This window comes from Mastigoproctus giganteus, chromosome 7 (genome assembly GCF_048544385.1).
Source record: "Mastigoproctus giganteus isolate SK-2022 chromosome 7, ASM4854438v1, whole genome shotgun sequence".
Taxonomy (NCBI): Eukaryota; Metazoa; Arthropoda; class Arachnida; order Uropygi; family Thelyphonidae; genus Mastigoproctus; species Mastigoproctus giganteus.
Genome location: NC_143581.1, coordinates 212969820 through 212992598, shown reverse-complemented (window position 1 = coordinate 212992598; position 22779 = coordinate 212969820). Strand labels below are relative to the sequence as shown.

General features: G+C 36.8%; 1 protein-coding gene across 1 annotated transcript in view; it reads right to left on the bottom strand.

Moving 5' to 3' along the window:
* Window positions 1-286: 286 nt before the first annotated feature.
* The window catches only part of bonsai (28S ribosomal protein S15, mitochondrial), a 66773-nt gene continuing 44280 nt past the window's right edge, over window positions 287-22779 (bottom strand). The window contains exons 5-6 of the mRNA XM_090377422.1: window positions 17597-17655; window positions 287-650 (exon numbers count right to left, since the gene is read on the bottom strand). Of these exons, the coding sequence (XP_090233548.1) occupies window positions 306-650; window positions 17597-17655 (404 nt within the window). The 3' untranslated portion in view covers window positions 287-305. The remainder of the gene's footprint in view (window positions 651-17596; window positions 17656-22779) is intronic.

The window sequence follows — 22779 nt, the reverse complement described above, 5'->3', positions numbered from 1 at the left end:
AACATATCAACGATGGAAGTGTACAGAAAATCATCATTTGCTTAATGATGTGTTTTTGAGGACTAACAGTTGTTACGTAGACCTGTATATAATTCAAGAAGTGTTTTTCAATACCAATGCAATGCAATTGTGTTTAATCAGATGTTTTGCCAGTAAACATAATGATAGAGGAATGCCACATTAATTTTAAATTGATTTAATCCTGCCTTGCCACATGGAAATCTGTCTCTCCAGAATACTCAAAAAACTTAGTATAAATGATTAACAGCAAATGAATTATACAAAATGTATCAGAATAATTTTATTTAACTCTTATTTTCAGTCAAGCCTAGAGCCATTTCTTGTTCTGCAATCCATTTATATGTTTCTTCCTTTTCCTTCAAAAATTCTTCTTGCTGTGCTTTTAATTTTTCATGGTATGCATTCAGCTTGTCATTCCGTATTTTGTCAACATGTTCTTGTATCAATCGTCGTATCTCACCTTTGCGGGTATATTTAACAGGTGTCACTCCAAGTGGAGCAGGTGTAAATGTAATCTGAAGCTCCTTAACCAGCCAACTAAATCTATCATAGTTACTCATCCTCATGTATTTCAAGGCCCTATTTCTTTTACCTACTAACTTATTCAAATGTGATTTTGCTTTTTTATCCTGAAAGAAAAAGAAAAGGAATCTTAACACATCAATATAATAAGAAATGGTAAAAGATATTCTAAACTATCTAACAATATATATTAGATTATGCAGTTAAAATTAAGAGTACAGCAAGAATATTTGTTATGAACATGATGCTACTTGCAATTTAGAACTCTTCCAGCCACGAGGTGTTTAAATTACTGAATATATGCGTGTTGGATACATGCATATATTCAGTAATACATGCATTTGATACATACATGTATCAAACATCATTTTATAATTTTATTCTCAATAAAAACTTGTTGCAGTTGGTTCATTTCTCAGAAAGATATATGGGTGCTTCTTTGTATATAAAAGAATTTACAAATTAAATATACTGATAACTATTAATAAATCAAATTCTTTGTACATTTCAGTAAAACTAATGGAAGTTGTCTATATATACGAATCCTTTCAATTCTATCAGTCATTTTTAGCAAAACAGTGAATTGCAAACAAATCATTCAGTAATTTAAACATCCCAATGACTTAAATACCAAGAACTTACCAGTCCTGTAAATTGTTCAGACAAAATAAAACTCTTTTTTTTTTCTTTTTTTTTGCTAATATTTTAATCACAATGATTAGGTGGTGAAAACAGATTTTAACAGACGAGTTTACTTACTTTTCAAATATCCAATTGGCATTAATGTTTTCGGTTTTTTTTATGAAAACCCCAAACACGAGAGGTATTAGAACCTATAGTACTTATTACCGTGCATGAGTTGCAGGTTGAGAAGACGAAAGAAGGTATTTGTTGACATTCGACTTGAACTTCTGTAGACTAATTTTCAGGAAATACATATGAAGGAAGGTTTTTCCAGAAAATGGCAGTTGAATGAATAAACGAGGAAGATGAAAAGTTGGTTCTGTGAGTTTGAAGTTGGACAGTAAATGGACGTTGGCAGCACATGTTCAGACTGTTTTGAAAGAGAGAGTGGGAATTATAGAAGCCAATTCAGAAAAACAATGCCCATAGAAGTATTTGTAGAAAAGGCATACAGCAGAACAGTACTTCTATGAGAGAGAGACTGTTAGATATGAGTCATTAATTAACCTAACTGCCCTCTTCTGAATGGAATCTAGAAGCCTGAGAACAATATTCCACGGTAGAGTGGATTTGCGATTTATACAGAGTGAACAGCTGTTTGGAAGAAAAGTAAGGCCGAGAGCGAAAGAGAAAACCAAAGTTTTTTAGATACAGAGGAAGCAATATTTGTAATGTGCTTGTGCCAAGAGAGAATAGAAGTCAGGGTAATCCCCAAAAGAGATATATCATCTTGCCTAGAAGTGTCACCAAAGATAAGTATAGGAGCAGAAGAATCCTCTTTGCGAGATATAAGGTAGGACTGAGTTTTAGGAGTGAAATCAACTAAGTTGTCTTTGCTCCACTGGAGAGGTGCCTCTGTAGCCAGGTGGGAAGGAGCAGCAGTGCATAGCACATGCTTCTTGATTAGACCAGGGTTCGAGCCCATCACCACTAAATACGGAGGATGCGGAAAGGTCAGGTAATGACCACCGCATATCCCGGAGCAATATCGCCTTAGCATTAGTAGAGGCATATGATGCAAGAAAGCAAGCTTACGCACAGCATCAGCCAAAAAAAAAACCCACTTCACCCCTCCGTTCATTCAAAATATCAACTTCCACGACAGTCTGTTCCACCAACCAACTATCCGCTGGCTAAAGGCAAATTTCCGCACATCTATCCTACATCTGTCTTTCCTCAATTTGAATTTATGTCCTCTCAGTTGATTATTCTGAGCAAGAGGAAGAATCCCATCAGCATTGAGCATGCTCAAACCATTCAAGGCTTTATACACCTCTATCAGATCACCTCGCTGGTGCCTAGTCTCCAGACACTGTAATTTGCAAAACTTAAACCTTTCTTCCTAAGAGTACCCTTTTGTTCCATTCACTAATCTTGTTGCCTTCTCTGTACTCGTTCCAGCAACTCTACATCCTTCTTGAAATGAGGCCTCTAGACCTGCATACAGTACTCAAGGTGTGGCCTGACCATTGCCTTATACAAGGGAATAATCACTTCCTTATCTCTGCTAGAAAAATTCCTGAATATCATTGACAAGACACCATGAGATACTCTTGCAGCCCGTCTGCACTGCTCAGAAAACTTCATATCTACCTATAGTTGCTAGTGCTCCTAAAAACCAAAAAACAAACAAGCTCCACTGGAGAATTATCTGGAGATCAGCATTTAAGGAATTGGTATATGATATTCGAGGAGTTGAAGCTGATTGAGCAGGGTAAGGCTTCTCAAACTGGAAAGTGGAATGCAATGTGCTTTCATCAGCAAAACTATGGATAGGATTTCTGGTCAATGGAAGAAGGTCATTAATATACAAGAGGAAAAGAGTGGGGAAAAAAACTGAACCTTGGGAGACACCAGTATTAGTGGAGAAGTTAGAAGACAGAGACATCTACCGTCACCCTCAGTGAATGGTCAGAGAGAAAACTGGATAACCAATTACAAAAAAACAGTTGGCAAAACCATAAGATGGAAGCTTGTTTAGAAGACCTTTATGCCAAACAAGATCAAATGCCTTTGAGATGTCAAGAGCAACTGCTTGTGTTTCACCAAACTTTTCCATTGAATTTGTCCATAAATGGGTAACATAAGCCACAATATCCAATGGATCGACACTGGCGGAATCCATACTGGCAATCGTTGATCAGATGGAAGGTTTCTAGGTAGTTTAAGAGTTGGCGGTTAATTGATTTCTCCATTACCTTAGAAAGAGGAGAAGTAATTGCAATGGGATGATAATTGGATGAGAGGGATTTGTAACCCTTTTTAGGAACTGGCTGCATATGAGCAAATTTCCAAGCAGAAGGAAAAACACTTTTGGAATAAGAAAGTGAAAAATGGTGGCAAAGAACAGGAGTAAGTTCAGGAGCAAATGTTTTGAGAAGAAGTGGAGAAATACCATTAGGACCTGGATACTTTCTTAGCATCAAGATTCATCAAAATCCTTTTGATGGAAGATCACAAGAGGCATTGAATCGAGTGTGTTGAGAATGGTGTGAGGGGTTTTACCAAGATCATTAATATGATTGATTGTGCAAGGGTCAAGCGGTAGAATTTTTTTCAGCCTGGTGTGTACTCGTTAACAGGAGAGACGGGAATGGGATACACTTAAATAAAGGGTGCAAGAATATTTGCTGATGCTATCAAGGCAGTGTTAGGTGGGTCGGAAAACTGCTAGCTTGGGGGGATACAAGGACTAATAGATTAACAGTAGCCACTGGCAGAGGTGAAAGTGATTCTTGCACTGCTTCTATTGGAATGAGCAGAAGCCTGGAAAACATGATGCAGGATATTTCAGAGACTGCTGGGAATCACTGCAGTACAAATAAACACATGTGTTGTGTTAGGGTAGCTAAGAAAAAGAACAGGTGCATGTATACTTGCGTGTACACTAATGCTAGGAGTTTGGTAAATAAATTTGAGATATTGCTCAAAGCTTCAAAGGTGGATATTATTGGGATATCAGAGACATCGTGTCACACAGATATAAGGAATGCAGAACTGGAATTTGGGGAGTACAATGTGTACAGATAGGAAGGGAGGAGGGGTTATGCTATTAGTTAATAAACACAAAATCCAAGGAAGTGAAGCCAGTCAGCATTGCTGGACAGTGCAGTGTCGAGTCAGTTTGGTGCGACATAAGCATTGGGAGATCAAAATTGGGAGTAGGAGTGTGCTATAGGCCTAATGACTCTGATGAGTATAATAAGAAACTGTACAGGGAAATAGAGTGGACCAGTAAATCAGAGAGTCTTATAATGGGGAATTTTAATTTCCCAGATACTGACTGGAATTTGTAGGTTGGTCACTCACACACTAGCAAGGCTTTTGTGGATTTATTGGATGATTGTTTTCTACATCAGCATATTTGGGAGGCAACTAGAGGGAGTAATACTCTTGATCTGATTATTAGTAGTGATTCTTCATGCATTAAGAAGGAACCACTAGGTGGCAGTGATCACAGTGTGCTGAAGTGGGATTTACTAAAAGAGGTAACTACCATCGGGGTAAAGGAAAGGGTTTTTGCTTTAAGGTGACTACGATGGTCTGACAGTATTTAAAATCTGTACAGTGGGACCAACTGATGATGTTACCAACAGCAAATTCAAAATGGGAAGCATTCAAAGAACTTATCTTGGAAGCTACTAGGCTTTACATACCGACTAAGAAATATTGTTCAAGGTTTAGACCTAAATGGATGTCAGATGAACTAATGAGACATATGGCAGAGAAGAAAAATGCATGGGATACATATAAATTAATGGGTGACATGGAAGCTTATGATAGATATAAGCTGGTCTGTAACCAAGTCACAAAGGAGATTAGGCAGGCAAAGGCAGATTATGAGAAATTCTTGGAAAAGGATGCAAAGAAAAACAGAAAAGAGTTCTTTACCTATGTAAACTCTAGAAGGAAAGGGATGAATCAGATTGGTCCACTGGATATTGATGGTTCAACAGTTGAGGATCCTGCTCAGGTGGCTAACAAACTAAATGAGTATTTTGCATCTAGATTCACCCATCAGGAGTTATTCAGGGAGGGGAATGCCAGAGATGAGTTAAATTCTGGCAGTGAGCTGGATGATTTTGTAATAACTGAGAGGAAAGTGGAGGAGAAATTGTTGAAGATAAACATAAAAAAGGCACCCAGGGTGGATGGAATCTATCCAGTTATATTGAAGGAGGCAGCAAAGGAAGTAAGCAAACCCTTAGCCATAATTATGAGAGCTTCTTTGGACTCAGGAGATATCCATAGACTGGAGTTGTGCAAATGTGACCCCAATTCACAAAGTAGGATCAAAGGGCGACACAAGTAATTATAGACCTGTGAGTTTAACTTCTGTTCCAGGAAAATTAATGGAGGCACTGGTTAAAGAAGCACTGCAGGATCATATAGACAAGGCTTCAGTTATAGCTTGGACACAGCATGGTTTTGTTAAGGGAAAGTCTTGCCTGTCCAATTTGATTGGATACTATGATGCAGTCAAAAAAGAACTGGATGTAGGGAATAACTTTGATATTATATATTTGAATGTTAGAAAGGCTTCTTATACTGTTGCACATGGAAGACTGCTGCACAAATTCGAGCAGTGTGGAATTGCAGGTAAATTGCTGCTATGGATAAAGGGATGGTTGAGGGGGAGAAGACAGAGTGGTAATCAATGGACACTGCTCATTGTGGACTAATGTTATTAGTGGAATCCCTCAGGGTTCAGTGTTGAGTCCATTGTTGTTTTCTGTATCTATAAATGATATTGATGATGGTATATCAAGCTTAATGTCCAAGTTTGCAGACGATACAAAGGTTGGCAGGGTTGTTAAGGACACTACTGACGGTATGCTGCTGCAACAGGATCTGGAAAGGTTGAGCAGATGGCTGAGAGGTGGCAAATGAAGTTTAACATTGACACATGTAAAGTACTACATATAGGAAACAGTAACCCCAGAGCAACGTATCAACTCTGTGGCACTACACCGACAGTGGTAGAGAATGAAGAGGAGCTGGGGGTAATTGTGCAGGCAGATATGAAGTTTTCTGAGCAGTGCAGACGGGCTGTAAGAGTAGCTCATGATGTCTTGTCAATGATATACAGGAATTTTTCTAGCAGGGATAAGGAGGTCATTATTCCCTTGTATAAGGCAATGGACAGGCAACACCTTGAGTACTGTATACAGGTCTGGAGGCCTCATTTCTAGAGCTGCTGGAACGAGTACAGAGAAAGGCAACAAGATTAGTGAATGGAACATAGGGTTGCTCTTACGAAGAAAGGCTTAAGTTTTGCAAATTACACTGTCTGGAGACTAGGCACCGGCGAGGTGATCTGATAGAGGTGTATAAAACCTTTAAATGGTTTGAGCATGCTCAATGCCAATGGGATTCTTCCGCTTGCTCAGAATAATCACCTGAGAGGACAGAAATTCAAATTGAGGAAAGACAGACGTAGGATACATGTGTGGAAATTTGCCTTTAGCCAGCGGATAGTTGGTTGGTGGAACAGACTTCCATCCCTTGTTGTGGAAGTTGATAGCCTAAATAAATTTAAGGCTCAGCTGGACAGGTATTTCGAACGAAAGGGGGGGTGAAGTGGAAGTTTTTTTTTTTTTTTTTTCTGGCTGATGTTGCATAAGCTTGCTTTCTTGCATCATATGCCTCTGCTAATGCTAATGAGTTGGAAGGAAAATGGGATGCTAGCAGGTCAGCTTTATCCTTGGCTGAAGTGACAATAGAACCATGTGGTTTTGACAGAGGTGGGGGCAGAGATGTGCAGAAAGTTGCGGCTAATAGCTTTGGCAAGAAGCAAGTTTTCTACTCTTAGCCTGTTCAAAATCTAGTTTGGACTGATTAATAACTGCTTTACAGCTGTTGCAAGCCTTGGTGTAGGCAGAAAATGAAACTGAAGAATTGGAATTGGAGCCAATTATGATATACAACATTCTTCTCTTGAACAGCCCTAGCACATTTATTGGAAAACAAAGGTGTAGATAAAGGATGAGATTTTAAAGTGGAGTATGGAATAAAGGATTCCATTCCTACAAGAATAATTTCACTGACACGATCTGAGCAAACGTTGACATCAGAAGTTTTGAAACAGTAATCTGACCAAGGAAAAGAAGAAAAGAAATCTCGCAGGTCATCTCATTTTGCATTCTTGTAATGCCAAACAACACGAGGTTGAGAATAGCCATGAGATAAAGGCTCCATTGGAGACGAGACAATCACCAAGTTGTTATCTGAGGTGCCTAAAAGACCACTCACTTTGACCGTGTACTTAGAAGGGTTGTTTGTGAGAAAAAGATCAAGCATGTTGACTGTATGGTTAGGATTGTCTGGTATTCTGGTAGGTAAATGAACAATCTGTGCGAGGTCATTAGTAATTGGAAAAGCCTCAGGGTCTGTGTGACTAGAAAACAGAAGCCTGCTGGAGTTGTGAACATTAAAATCACCAAAGAATATTACCTCACTGTTAGGAAAGTTGGACTGGAGAAAGTCAAGTTGAAAAGAGAGGAAGTCAAAGAGTTCCAAGCGATTAATGGAGTTGGGAGAACAGTAGAAGACAACAGATGAATTTTACAGAATGTGGTAGAGGGATTTTAAGCCGGGGAAGATCAAAAAGAGGAGACTCCAAATTACCGAATCTCTGACAGGAAGTATTCACCTTTGAGGCGAAAGGAATAATACAGCAAATAATTTGGGCAACTGAGATGAGCAGTGGTTGAATCAACCGATAACTGATATTTTGTCAGAAAAAGGAGATGGGGTTTGGCAGACTGTACATGGAAATGGACATCACTGAGATTAGAACATAGACCATGTATATTTGTGAAATGAACTAGGAAGTGTTTCTTAGGACTTATGAATACTGATGTAGGAATAACTGGAAATGCAAGATATCCAATGAATGGAGTGATCAGTGAAGTTTCCAGATCTAAATTTCATTGAACATGTATAGGATGTCCTAAGGTGAAAATGTTTATCTTAAAGAGTTTTAGCATATTTGCTGGAAAGTCAAGGCTTAGGTAAAAGATGAGAATTAAAGTGGAATATGGAATAAAACTATTCATTCCAAGAACAGTAACTTTCATAAAGTTCCAAGCAAGGTGTCAGAATCTGGAGATTCTAAAAATATTACCTAAATATTAAAGATGAAGTCCAGCATTCCAATATCCATAGGCCGTGCTGTAGGCAAGTGAAATGACTGGATCATGATACAGGTCTGACTGTAAGAAGATACAGTCGGTCCTCGTATAACACGTGTTTGCATTACACGAATTCGATCATACACGATTTATAAATAGGGGAACGTTATCTTATATAACACGAACCGAATTCGCTTATACACGATTCGCCTTTGTGTTTACAAGAAATGGCAGTCGAACGCGGAATCACCCCAACAGAACGCAACACGATAGGAATGAAGAAGATTCTGAAAATGTATTTATGTGTTTTATATCAGTGAAGGGGAAACACATTTCACCATAATAACGTAAAAACCAACACAATTCCAGCTATCGATATAATCGCAAATGCAATTAGATGGAGTTTACTACCAGTTTATAACAGGTTCCACTAGCAGAAACGCAACTGGAAATTGTTTTTATTGTTTTATGGTAGTAACCCCTAGAAATGTGCTTTAGTAAAATGTGAGGTGCTAATAGTGTATCTCTGCCTTTATGGTGTTGTTTATTCAGTTGCTACACCCGCGCAGCTTTGTTTATGTGTATCAAGCGTGCCTCCTCGTTTTGTAATTGTGCTTTATTCCCTAAAAATGAGTAAAATACTTAAAGGGTGTGAAAAGGAAACGTCCTGGGGAAGGCACTGCAGATTCAGAGAGAAAAAGAAAAGCAATATCGATAAACAGAGGCGGACTGAGTCAAAAATTCTTACCCGGGAAAATTTATAGTGGCCTCACACTACGGTTTATGGCCAAAATCACACCGGCCTCCGGCCCACCGTGGTTTCCCCCGTAAGGCTTCTGTCCGCCTCTGTCGATAGAGAAAAAATATGAAATTGTGAAACGCTTTGAGCGAAATGAAAGGCCATGTGATATTGCACGTGCTACAGACCTAAATGAGGCAACGCCGAGAATTACAAAGAATGCAGAGGAAATAAAAACAACTTTCATAGCAGGAACAACTCAAAGTGTAATTAAAATCCATTAGATTAAGACACAAAGAATTGGAAGAGATGGAATGGCTGTCATCTCTTTGGATAGAAAATCAAACAAAAAGCAAGTTTGCTTACGATAGAAGCAAAAGCATTAGCAACATTTTATTACGACTTACGTATTATAATTTATACTTACGTATTATAAAATACGTAAGTATTTTATTACGACTATTTTATTTAATATAATAATTTTTTTACGAATAAAATACGTATTTTATTCGTAAAAAATACTTTTTTAGTATTAAAAAATACTAAAAATACTTTATTATAATATAATATTATTTTTATTACGTATTTTAATCGTTATAAAATACTTACGTATTTATAACGATTAAAATTACCCGATTATTTATTGTGTTTGGTAATGTTTTGGTTCCAAATGTGTGTTCAATCTTGGGTGGGCGGCACCTAACCCCACTTTTCCCATAGGGCCTGTTGTTTATATTGCACGATTTTGCATTGCACGAGGATTTCTAGGAACGCAACTATCGTGTTATACGAGGACAGACTGTACTCCACGATTGGTACCATTTACATAAAAACTGAAATGCAACGTGGCAGACAACTGCCAAAATCTTCAATGCTGAATGGCAGAAATTAATTTCCAAAAGTCCAGCACACAGGAAACTGAGAATAATAGTTTTACAAATGGCAATCTGAAACCCTCTTGTGTGATAAGAACAGACAAATCAGTTTGCAGTGGTTGACTTTGCAACAAAGATGAATGTGGCTGGGCATTTCATGGTTTGCACTGATATATGAATGAGGGTGTGAAGGAAGCTGTATAAATTAACGAATCCTGAATGCATCCTGTTTTCTATGCAGACTGCTGGTGGTTCTTGGGAGAGGATTTTTTGTGTACTTTTATTATTCTGGATTATACTACTCTGAATTTGGGGGGGGGGGGGGGAAGAAGCATGTTTTCTCAGAAAAAGGTGTTTCTGAATCATTTTCTAATGCTGATTTTAAAAATGACTTCTTTGTTTTCATTACATCAGGTTACTTCAAAAATCCTGAAAAAAATGATTTTTCATAAATTTTTACTAATTTTGATGGAATTTGTGCACTGAAAATATAATAAAATGCTACTTTTACCAGACCTTTATATTTAAATACAAGTTGAAAACACTTCAAAAGGACAGTGTGTCCACAAAACACTCGCCTCTCATTTAAAAACTGATTTAAGATGGGGCAAATTTTCATTTTTTTTCCTGCTTTACAGTCCTTCAGCATCCAGCAATAGTCAGCTGTAATGTTGCCCCACCTTCCCTGCTGGTACCTCATCTCCATGTCTTTAATGTCCTGGTGAAACCTCTCACTCTGTTCTTCACTAAACACTTATAGATTTTCTGGGAAGTAGTCAATGTGGGAGTTAAAAAAAACAGTACCTTGCCAATCAATCATATTGCAGCCCAGCTTCTTGAAGTCTGCCAGCATATTTTAAACCATATTCTTTTCTAGATTCTTATTTCCTAATAAGTTCTGAACAACAAACCTGAGGGTAATCCTTGCCTGTTTTTCTCTTTTATTCATAGTTCCCTCAAAATCTCGGTCCCTCATCAGTTTGCAAATTTGAAGGCCAACAAAAATACCTTGTTTTAGCTTCTCTTGAGTGATTGATGGGAATTTAGTAGAAAGGTAGTTGAAGCAGGGAGCTTCCTGAGGTAAAGCTTTCACAAACTGATGTGTAAGGAGGACAGTTCTACCAGTGATTTATAAATTATGTTACTGCTCTTCTTGGCCAGACCTTGACATCCCAGTGCTTATTTCTTGCCTGTCTTACACACAAAAATCAAGGCATTTTTTGTGTAGCCAGATTGCTGTCGAAGTAACATGCCTATCACTTTAAAGTTAGCACCGACCAACCATGTTCTTCATACCTAATATTTGTCAATACCTTCTTCAAGTTCTCATATGTTTCTTTCAAATGCACAGAGTAAGCTACTGGAATTGGACTATATTTATTTCCATTATGGAGACTTTTGAGAATCCTCTTTGACGAGTCAAAGTCTCCACTGTGTAGGATTGTAACTAATCCTAAATAGTTCATTAATATTGCTGCAAAAAAATCAGAATCATCCTCAGAAAAGTAAGGGACTAGTTCTCATTGTGTCTGTACCATGAGAAAAACCATGTGCTACAAGATTTTTTGAATTAAGTCTAGAAACAAGGAATTCTGCAGATTCCTTTGGTAAATTTAAATTTCTTACCAGACCATTGAGTCCATGCATGTCAACGTCAGTTTCATCTTCAGAAGCTTCACTTTCAGCACTCTCCACTGCTACATTCTCCAATATAAGTGGAGGGCATGGAATTAGCAGGTTATTTCCATGTGGGACTAGTCTAATGGCAGATGGAATATTACGATACACAATGCCCTTTTTACTCTTTGTATTGTATCCCTCTTCATTAACTATGCAAAAGTAACAGTCATCATAGTGGTTTGTAGGTTCCTGCCAAATCATAAGAATTGCAAGCAAATGGCATAACCTTCTTTTTACTATTTTTCTACAGTCTCAATGTTTCAACGCGAGTGTGACAAACTTTATGTGAAACCCATTGTTTATCTTGGTCACAGAGTTTCACTCTAAAATAAGCACACGTGTTTTTACAATTCTGTAATATCTTGTCTTTGCTACATAATTTCCATAAATATAACAAAATAGGTTCAGATTGTTCAAACACTTGTGTGAAGACATTTTACTCACTTTTCAGCACAAGTGTGATGCAACCTCAAAAATAAACTAAGCTCACAATGATAAACACTGGTTCTGAAGGTAGTGTTTCCAACATGTGAAGACTTAGTTTACAAATTCCCACAATTCACTCCTAACTTGCATTCAAAAATACAACTCGTGACATCAAGTGATTTCTGAAATCAGCATAAAAAACAGCCATTAGTTTACAAACATCAAAAACCATGTAGAGCAGCATTATCCTATCAGCTGGTGGATAACATCTGAACATTCTTGCAGGCCAGATTCCATGCATATTGCTGACAGTGAACCTGGATAGTGACTGTTCTAAGGCGACAATACCACAGCCCATGAATTGTGTAGGAATGATATGCAGAGCAGTCCAGTAACAAGCTATCAGATGTCAAACTTGAATCCTATCAAGAATCTGTAGGATCATCTGGAACGATGCATCCTCAATCAATCAAACTGGATAGATCCAATGGTTATTCTCAAAAATGGAATATCAACAGGAATACCTTGTATACACAGTAATTCCTGAGATACAGGACTATTTCTGCTATTAATAAATAAGTGATATTACGTATGTTTCTAACATTCTATTAAGGCAGTGTAGTCGAAGGATTAGTGGTGAAAAAAAGATTAAGAGAGTTAACTAAATGATTAGGATTATCAGAATTGCTATTTTCTAACTGTATTGATGCTGCCAGATATATAATTTGGGAACAAGGAGAAGATGGCAGCATAGCATGCTACACTGCCATCTCCTTTTCATTTGGAGATGTCCGGGTTTTGTTCTTATTGATGACTGGATTTCTAAAAAAAAAAATGGATTGAATGAATAAGTCAGGTGAATTATATTTAATTGCTGCCAGATATATAACTTGGGACAAGGAGAAGTTCCCACAGAACTAGGCATATGGATTTTGCACAGCACTTTCAAAGTTCAAGGAAAATCAAGAGAATATAAAGAAAGAGCAAAAATCTCAGTCTCCTGCCTAAACTGGGACAACTGGTAGGTCTGCTTACAGAATGCAAGATAATGGTAACACTAGAATCCATCTAGTTTACCACTGGACCACACAATTAATTTCTAACTTCCATGTAATGTCTGACTTCTCAAATATCCTGGATTTTGTTCTATATTGTAACACAAAACATCCCAATAAGAAAAGTTAAAAAGGCATAAGACTCTTTGAAAGACATAAAAAGGAATTCTAAAGAAATACAAAATTGAATAAAACAACTTCACATTAGAAACAAATTACAGTAGTACCTGGATAAGAAATTTCTGCATAAGAAGTCGCGCCTCCTTAGCCAGGTGGGAAGGAGCAGCAGTGCATAGCACACGCTTCTTGATTAGACCGGGGTTCGAGCCCGTCACCACCAAATACGGAAGATGCGGAAAGGTCAGGGAATGACCACCGCATTTCCTGGAGCAATATGGCCTTAGTTGCTAATGCTCCTGAAAACCAAATAACAACAACAACAGCATAAGAAGTTTTCCCAATTTCAACTCTATATGCTGTAATGTATTATTTTCCCATGTAAAAATTTTTCCCGCATAAAAAATTCATGATAAAAAATACAGTGTATTATTATAATGAAATTTTCCCACTTAATACTTTCTTTAAATATAGAAATTACTAAAACTTTTTAGTAGAACATTTTGATATAATGAAAGTGACATATTGCAATTTGTTTTCATCGATATCCATAATTGGATACGTAGACCATGTTAGGTGTTAAGTTCTGATAGTTGTGAACAGTTCTGAATTACTTAATGGATTGTTGTTCTGTCTTATTGTAATTGTGACCTTTTAAGGTATGTTGAAACTCCAAAGGAGCTCATTCTTCCAACTTGGTAATGAGTTTAATGAACAGAATGTTAAGCAATTAGAAATCCTCAATTTAAAAATGTTTCCCGTAGGCAGAGTAAATATTTATAAATTCAGAAATAGTACTTAAAAAAGATCTTTAACTTATATATGTGTGTATCTTTTCATTTTTATTTGTGTAGTTAATATTTCATATCCTTAGGTCATTTTCCCTTCTAAGAAGTTCTAAACCTCCAGTCCCTTGGAAAACTTCTTATCCAGGTTCTACTGTATTACATTTTATAGATTATTTGATATAATTAAAGAAATTCAAATAACTAGGTAATCTCTCATTACTCTTACAGAGTTTCACATTCTGTTTAAAATTTATTAAGAGTTATTGACATGTGTTCCTGTAAACATCCTGTAAAGCATGATTAATAAAATTTTATTAATTTTATTCAATTAATAAAAGATGTTAAATTCTAAACAAGCAAAGATAGTCTCAAGAAACTTATCTGTATAAAAGGGCATTCTTTTTTTAAAACAAACTGGAGAGGAGATGCTCTTTTTTACAGGTCAAGTCCTTGTGACTAATTAATGCATTACAGTAAGTTTTTCACTCTTTTCTTTTTCCTTCTTTCCTTAGGCTTGCTAACAAATTCCAAATGACATTTTAAATGATATTCAAGTAGTGTAAATTACCTTACTTGCTTGGAATTTTCTTTCATTATAGAAAAATAACCAATAAACTATAATAATTGTGCTTGGAACACGGAATTAAGTGTTTCGCTCAACTTTACATTTTACTAGATGAAGTTAGCATTAATAGAGGCATATGATGCAAGAAAGCAAGCTTATATAGCATCAGCAGAAAAAAATAAAACACGACAGATGTTTGTTCCAACTATCAACCACCTGCTGGCTAAAATCAAATTTCCACACATCTATTCTACAATTGTCTTTCCTCGATTTGATTTATGTTCCCCTCAGGTGAGTAATCTGAACAAGAGGAAGAATCCCATCAGCATAGAGCTTGCTCAAACCATTCAGGGCCTTATGCATCTCAATGAGATCACCATGCAGGTGCCTAGTCTCAAGATGCTGCAATTTGCAGAACTTAAACCTTTCTTGTTAACACCAACCCTTTGTTCCATTCACTAATCAAGTTGCCCTTCTCTGTACTCGTTCCAGCAGCTCTACATCCAACAATAGATGGAAGTTTGTTCCAGCAATCAACCACCCACTGGCCAAAGGCAAACTTCCATACATCTATCCTTCTTCAATTTGAATTTAGATATTAAGCCTGATATATCTTCATCAATATCATTAATAAATACAGGAAACACAATGGGCCCAGCACCGAACCCTGGGGAATTCCACTCATAATATTAGTCCACAAAGAGCAGTGTCCATTGATAACCACTCAACCATCCCTTTATTCATAGCATTAACTTTCCCTTAATGCCACACTGCTCCAATTTTTACAGCAGTCTTCTGAAATCCAGTATATATCAAAATTACTTTTTGCATCCAGTTCCTTTGTTACTGTATCACAGTATCCAATCAGTCTGGTCAGACAAAATCACCCCTTAACAAATCCATACTGTGAATGCAGTATATGTGCATTTCTGTCTAGATGGCCCTGCATTATTTCTTTAACAAGTGACTTCATTATTTTCCCTGCATCAGAAGTTATGCTAACAGGTCTGTAATTCCTCATGTCGGCTTTTGATCTCCCCTTTGTGAATTGGGGCACATTTTCACATCTCCAGTCTACAGGGGAATCCCCCTGAATCCAAAGATGCTCTCATAATTATGGCTAAGGGTTTGCTTACCACCTTTGCTGCTTCCCTTAATATAATTTGATAGAATCCATCTGCCCCAGGCACTTTTTCCATGTTTACCTTCAATAGTTTCTGTTCTATTTTCATTTATAACAAAATCATTTAGCTCCTATCTTAGAGTTTGATAAATGTCTACATCCCCTTCTCTAAAGAATTCCTATTGTGCAAATAGGCTCATCAGTTAAACCATCGATATCAAGTGAACCAATATGATTCAACCCCTTCCTTTTATTGTTAATACAGTAAACCCCCGCTATTCGCGGGGATTACGTTCCTGAGAAATGCCGCGAATACCGAAAATGCGAATACTGAGTTATGGCTCCCATAGTAATAAAGGGGTTCCGTTCCAAAATACGAAATATATAAGAAAAACTAGTCTAAAATTTTGTCTATGTATGTATTATATGTACCTTCATAATATGACTATGTATATAGACAGTACATAGTGAAATGCAAGCATATGGCATCGAAATGAAAATAAGAAACAATTTAATATTAAATGTAATATTTATTAGAAATTTCAAACAAATTTTTCAAACTAGCGCCTTTGCTAGCTAAAAAATTTATCCAGCCAGTGCTATCGACAGTTTCGCTAAAGTGTTGATAAAGGAGTTTTGCCTTTTCACGAATGATGAGTGAACTTAACGGAATTTTATTTTGAGTTCGGTCTTCTATCCACAGATTTAAAGCCTTTTCCATTTTTTCTAATTTAACATCACGAGTTACAGAGCAATTTTTGAAGCAATTAGCGCGTTTTCATGGACACTACGGTGGATTTTTTCTTCCGATTTTTCTCATTGATTTTATAATATTTTGCCACTGAGGAGACACTTTCACCATTAGAAATTTTATCTAATAACTCAATTTTATTCGCTAATGTCATCACCTTCTTTGATATTTTCACATTTCTCTTGTTATTCGTAGCCATATTTTTGTAGGGGTTAGAAAGAACTTGTCCACAATAAAGTCACTTTCTTCCGTTAACACACTCGAAAAAGTCTGTTTTACACTGCAAAACGGTAGATTTATCATTTTTGTAAGCATATCAATTTATAAATTTATTCAATTTATAAGCATATAAATTAAAAGCAAACGATGAAACCTTCCATGACAAGGGCATAACACATACTGAACAAGGATTAGCGAGAAACATCCACGCTAGCAATTTTGTCACCCCTCTCCCCCCACCCATTGAGCGCTGTTTTGACCGAGAAAGATAATTTAGCCACGCCCATGTTTTTTTATGGCGGAAAATATTCACGGCGCTTTAAAATTCACATTTTTTTAGGTTTCATTTTATATTAAATCGGCGATCGCGAATACGCGAAACCGCGAATACAGATGCCGCGAATAGCGGGGGTTTACTGTATATGTAAACAAGTCTTTGCTGCTTTTCTTTGCCAGAGATTTCTTGTAATCTGCCTTAGCTTGCCTAACCTCCTTTTGTGACTTGATTACCCTCTAGTTTATATTTCCTATAGACTTTTGTATCACTTGATAATTTATGTGCATTTTTCTTCTCTATCACAAGTGTCATCAGTTCATCTATGATTGCTTTCCATTTAGAATTTTCTGTTGGTAACATCATCAGTAGGATCCACTGCATAGAATATAAAAAACTATGTTTATCATTGACAGTAGTTACCTTGATTAAAGTTGTCTAAGTAAATCCACACCAGTGCACTCTGACTGCTGTCACTTGATAAGATTAGATAACTTATATAAGGTTTACTTGCAGATGTCAGAGGAGACAATGTAAAATTATTGTTAATAAATACTTGATATTAAATACATTTGAATTTCACATTACAATAATACATAAAGCATAAAATCATAAAATACTTACATGTGGAAATGCTGTTAAACGGTCTTTCAAACTGCGAATCTTCAATGTTTGGCAAGCAACTATAAAGAATATCTTTTAATATTCAAGAATTATACTTTATTTGAGTATCACACAAACTATATAGAAAGAAACTGTATATAAGGCAACAAAAGTTGTAATAGCTGATACAGGTTTCTTCACTGATAGCTGCAATATTATGAGGATCTAGATTTTTTTTTTTTTTATTTTGCCTTGCATGAGCTGGAGCTTTCAGCTAAAGAAGGCTTCAAATGAGATATCTTAAATCAAGATTATTCTTACAATGTTAATTGTAAGAATAATCTTGATTTAAGATATCTCATTTGAAGCCTTCTTTAGTTCTCGACTTTACGAGTTAATTCGTTCCTAGCGCGTGCTCGTAGAGCGAGAATTAAATCCCGTAGACATGTCTATGGGATTTAATAGACCCCTATTTTTAACTACTTTGGTAGTTAAAAATAGGGGTCTATTAAATCTATAAAACTAGGTGTAACCCCACTTTGTTACAACTGAGGAACCACTGTAGGGTTACATTTTTAACTACTTTGGTAGTTAAAAATTGAATGCACAAACACATGATTTGTGTGGAGTAACAAGTTTACAAAGCAAAAAAAAAAAAAAGGAATGAAGAAAAGATTCTGAAAATTTATTTATGTTTTTTATACGATTGAAGATTTCAGTAAAGGGGAAACACATTTCACCATAATAATGCAAAAAACCACACAATTATCGGTATTTTCGAAAATGCAATAACATCGAGTTTACTACCCGCTTATAATTGCTTGCAGTAACAAAAAAGCCCAATAAACCAGAAAGTGCAAATTGTTTTTATTGTTTTATGGTCGTGACCTTCAGAAATGTGCTTCAGAAAAATATCACAAAACAGTTCAAAATTGGTTCTTATAACAGAACATATGATAACGATGAAAGTGTAGTGCATTTTAGTGATTTGAATTGGTAACTAATACAATTTGCACTATAAAAACGACCTTTTAGAGAGTTATATAGCGGAAATTTCAACTTCCGAGGTCGTGGAACGAATTACCAAAAAACAATGTGTTATTGGGTTTGCATTACGATATTTTCACGATACGATGGTGTCTCTGGAACGGATTAATATTGTAAAGCTGGGTACACTGTATTGTATAGCTACGCATGTGGTTTGAAATGCAGTATTTATGAATGTTTAACATTCACCTTTTGCAATTAATGTTCATATTTTCGATTTTGTTGATACTTGATAGTTTCAAAAAAAAAAACTCTTAAAGCGAGAACTGCCTGCAGTCATATTAAAAATGAGATAAGATCCTATTACAAATGAATAGCACTCACGATAAGTAATATATCTAACAAAATGTAAATGAAGAAAACTTAGAAAGTATGGATATAGAGAATGGGGAGAAGGAAGATTAGCTAAACAAGTATTTGAAGCATAATAAAATATTTTTATTCTGCTTTTAATTTTATAAAAAACGTAAATATTTAATTAAAACTAAAAAATTATATACAGTAAGTATATAATTTTTAATCAGTAAGTATTGCAATCCATTACGAAAAGATGAAATATTGGTATAATCCAAGCAAAATTAAAAAAATCCAAATTTTTTCCAGAAATTTTCACCTTCTAGGTGTAACCCCACTTTGTTACAACTGAGGAACCACTGTAGGATTAAAGACTGCTTCTAGATATGCAAATTTACTAATGTATTCCGGTTTTTGATTATTTGGCCTACACCTTAAATTTTCCTTGTTTCTCTTAATTTTTATAACTTATTTTCATGCCATATTCTCTACAACTGTTATCTAATTTATTTAGAGGTTCTTAAAAGTTCCCAATTACTGTTTAACAACAAGAATAATCAGCATAAATAATGATACAATTTTTCATCTACCACAATAATCTTGATCAGTAACTTACATTCTTTTATTAAATGGTCCATGAAAATTATAAAAAGTGGCATAAGGCAGAGCCTACCTTGCTTCAAAAGCTTAAGCCACTGCTTCCTTCAATATTCACTAAAGATCTGCCATTTTTCTACAACCATTTTTTCATTCCCCTTAAAAAGTAATCTTCGGTGCCATTTATTGTCACTATTTTAGCACAAAACAATCAACAATATTCTATACCGAGGTTTTAAAATGGTTATTATATTCCCATAAAGATTTATCTCAAAAATTTTTTATATACAGGGTGTTTCAAAACTGATGGTCAATAATTTAAAAGTGAAAAGTACAAACTAAAATAAGTAAAATAAAAAAGTCCCAGTGAACATCGGGCTGCAAATGAACCGTTTTTGAGATAATGCACATTTTCTGTTAAGATCCGCCACTGACTATGGGAGCACTAATTTAGCAAAAGCTGTGAATCCTTTGCTAAGGGTGGTTTTATTAAACATAAGATAATACATTTTTAATTTTTGGTTTCAACGCCACAGGATTTTACAGATGTTACAAGAGGTGTTCAAAATGCTGTCCTTGCATCTGTACACAGCTTTGTAGTCTTCTCTGCATTGAGTTGCGAATCCTCTCAGGCATCTCTTTCTCTCTCGAGTGCACTGCCTAGTCATTTCTGATTTGCTGAAAGGCTCCTTCAACCGACACTGCAATTCCTCAACTGTGTCAGAAGTGTACACCGAGCTTTTTACATGACCCCAGATACAAAAATCCATAGGATTTAAGTCTAGTGATCTGGGAGGCCATATTACAGGCCCACTTCTACTTATCCACCGCTGACCATACCTTCTAGTTAGATATCGAGTCACAACTCGAGTAAAATGTGCCGATGCACTATCATGCATAAACCACATGTCCTGGTGTTGCTGAAGTGGATCATTATCACCATCAAGGAGGTCTGGAAGAACATTCTGCAGGAACTGAAGGTACAGCTCTCCTGTTAGCCTGTTTGGCAGAAAGTGTGGTCCAATTAGATGGTCTCCTGGTAGTCCTGCCCAGACATTCAACGAGAAACATTGCTGATGTTGTGACTCGTGAATTGCATTAGGATTTTCATCGGACCAAACGTGACAGTTATGAAAATTAAAAATACCATCACGAGTAAACCCAGCTTCATCAGTGAACAAAATATTTAAAAATTGGGAATCAGGACACACTGTTGTTGCATCCACTGGCAGATGTTCGCTCTGGGAGGGTAGTTGTATTGCTGAGACCTTGTGCACACTGGATATGGTAGGGGTACAGTAATTGGCAATGTAAAATTCGCCAAATATTGCTATGACTCAGTACACGCTCTTGCAGAGCAACCCTCGTTGAAATTCCTGGATTTTGTTCTCTCCTTTCTAACACCCTTTCCTTAACATCAAGTGTTATGCTTCTGGACCTATCTGCTCATACTCCATGTGCGAAGCGCCCATGTTCTCTAAGGCGTTGATGTATCCTGATGAATGTGCACCTGTTGGGCAGCCTTCGGCAGGTAAATGCTTCTTGGTACAAACATGCAGCCTCGAGTGCACTTCCATTGACTTTACCATACATGAAGTGTATATCCGCATACTCTTCGTTGCTGTAACCTCTTTCCGTGTTGACTATCCTTTAACAAGTACTTTTTTTTTTTTTTTAATGTAAACCCCAAACACAAGCGGTATTAGAACCTATAGTACTTAGTACCATGCTTGGTTTTGGAGGTTGAGAAGACGAAAGAAGATATTTGTTGACATTGGACATGAACTTCTGTAGACTAATTTTCAGGAAATGCGTATGACGGAAGGTTGTTCCAGAAAACGGCAGTTGAATGAATAAACAAGGAAGATGAAAAGTTGGTTCTGCGAGTTTGAAGTTGGACAGTAAATGGATGTGGCGGCACGTGTTCAGAGTGTTTTGAAAGAGAGAACGGGAATTATAGAAGCGAATTCAGAAGAACAGTGCCCATGGAAATATCTATAGAAGAGGCATGCAGCAGAAACAGTACGTCTCTGAGACAGCGAGTGGAGAAACTTTGTTAGAGATGAATCATTAATTAACCTAACTGCCCTCTTCTGAATGGAATCAAGAAGCCTGAGAAAAGTTTTGGGGGCACCACCCCAGATGTGGGAACAATATTCCATGGTAGGGGGGATTTGCGATTTATACAGAGTGAGCAGCTGTTTGGAAGTTATTTGATTTTTAGGAGCATTAGCAACTAAGGCCATATTGCTCCGGGATATGCGGTGGTCATTCCCTGACCTTTCCGCATCCTCCGTATTTGGTGGTGACGGGCTCGAACCCCGGCCTAATCAAGAAGCGTGTGCTACGCACTGCTGCTCCTTCCCACCTGGCTACGGAGGCGCCACTGTTTGGAAGAAAAGTAATGCCGAGAGTGAAAGAGAAAACCAAGTTTTTGAGATACAGAGGAAGCAATATTTGTAATGTGCTTGTGCCAAAAGAGATTAGAAGTCAGAATAATCCCCAAAAGAGAGATATCATTTTGCCTAGAAATCGGAGTGTCACCAAAGATAAGCATAGGAGCAGAAGAATCTTTTTTGCGAGATATAAGACAAGACTGAGTTTTAGAAGGGTTGAAATTAACTAAGTTGTCTTTGCCCCACTGGAGAATTACCTGCAGATCGGCATTTAAGGAATTGGTAGCAGATTTTCGAGAAGTTGAAGCTGATTGAGCAGGGCAAGGTTTCTCAAAATGGAAAGTGGAATTCAATGTGCTATCATCGGCAAAACTATGGATAGGATTTCCAGTCAATGGAAGAAGGTCATTAATATACAAAAGGAAAAGAGTCAGGCAAAGAACTGAACCTTGGGGGACACCAGCATTAGTGGAGAAGTTAGAAGACAGAGAGCCATCTATCATCACCCTCAGTGAGTGGTCAGAGAGAAAACTGAATAACCAGTTACAAAAAAACAGTTGGCAAACCATAAGATGGAAGCTTATTTAGAAGACCTTTATGCCAAACACGACCGAAAACCTTTGAGATGTCAAGGGCAACTACTTGTGTTTCACCGAACCATTCCATTGAATTAGTCCATAAATGGGTAACATAAGCCACAATATCACCGGTGGATCGACACTGACGGAATCCATAATGGCAATCGTTGATCAGACGGAAGGTTTCTAGGTAGTTTAAGAGTTGGCGGTTAATTGGTTTCTTCATTACTTTAGAAAGAGTAGAAGTAATTGCAATGGGACGATAATTGGATGGGAGAGATTTGTCACCCTT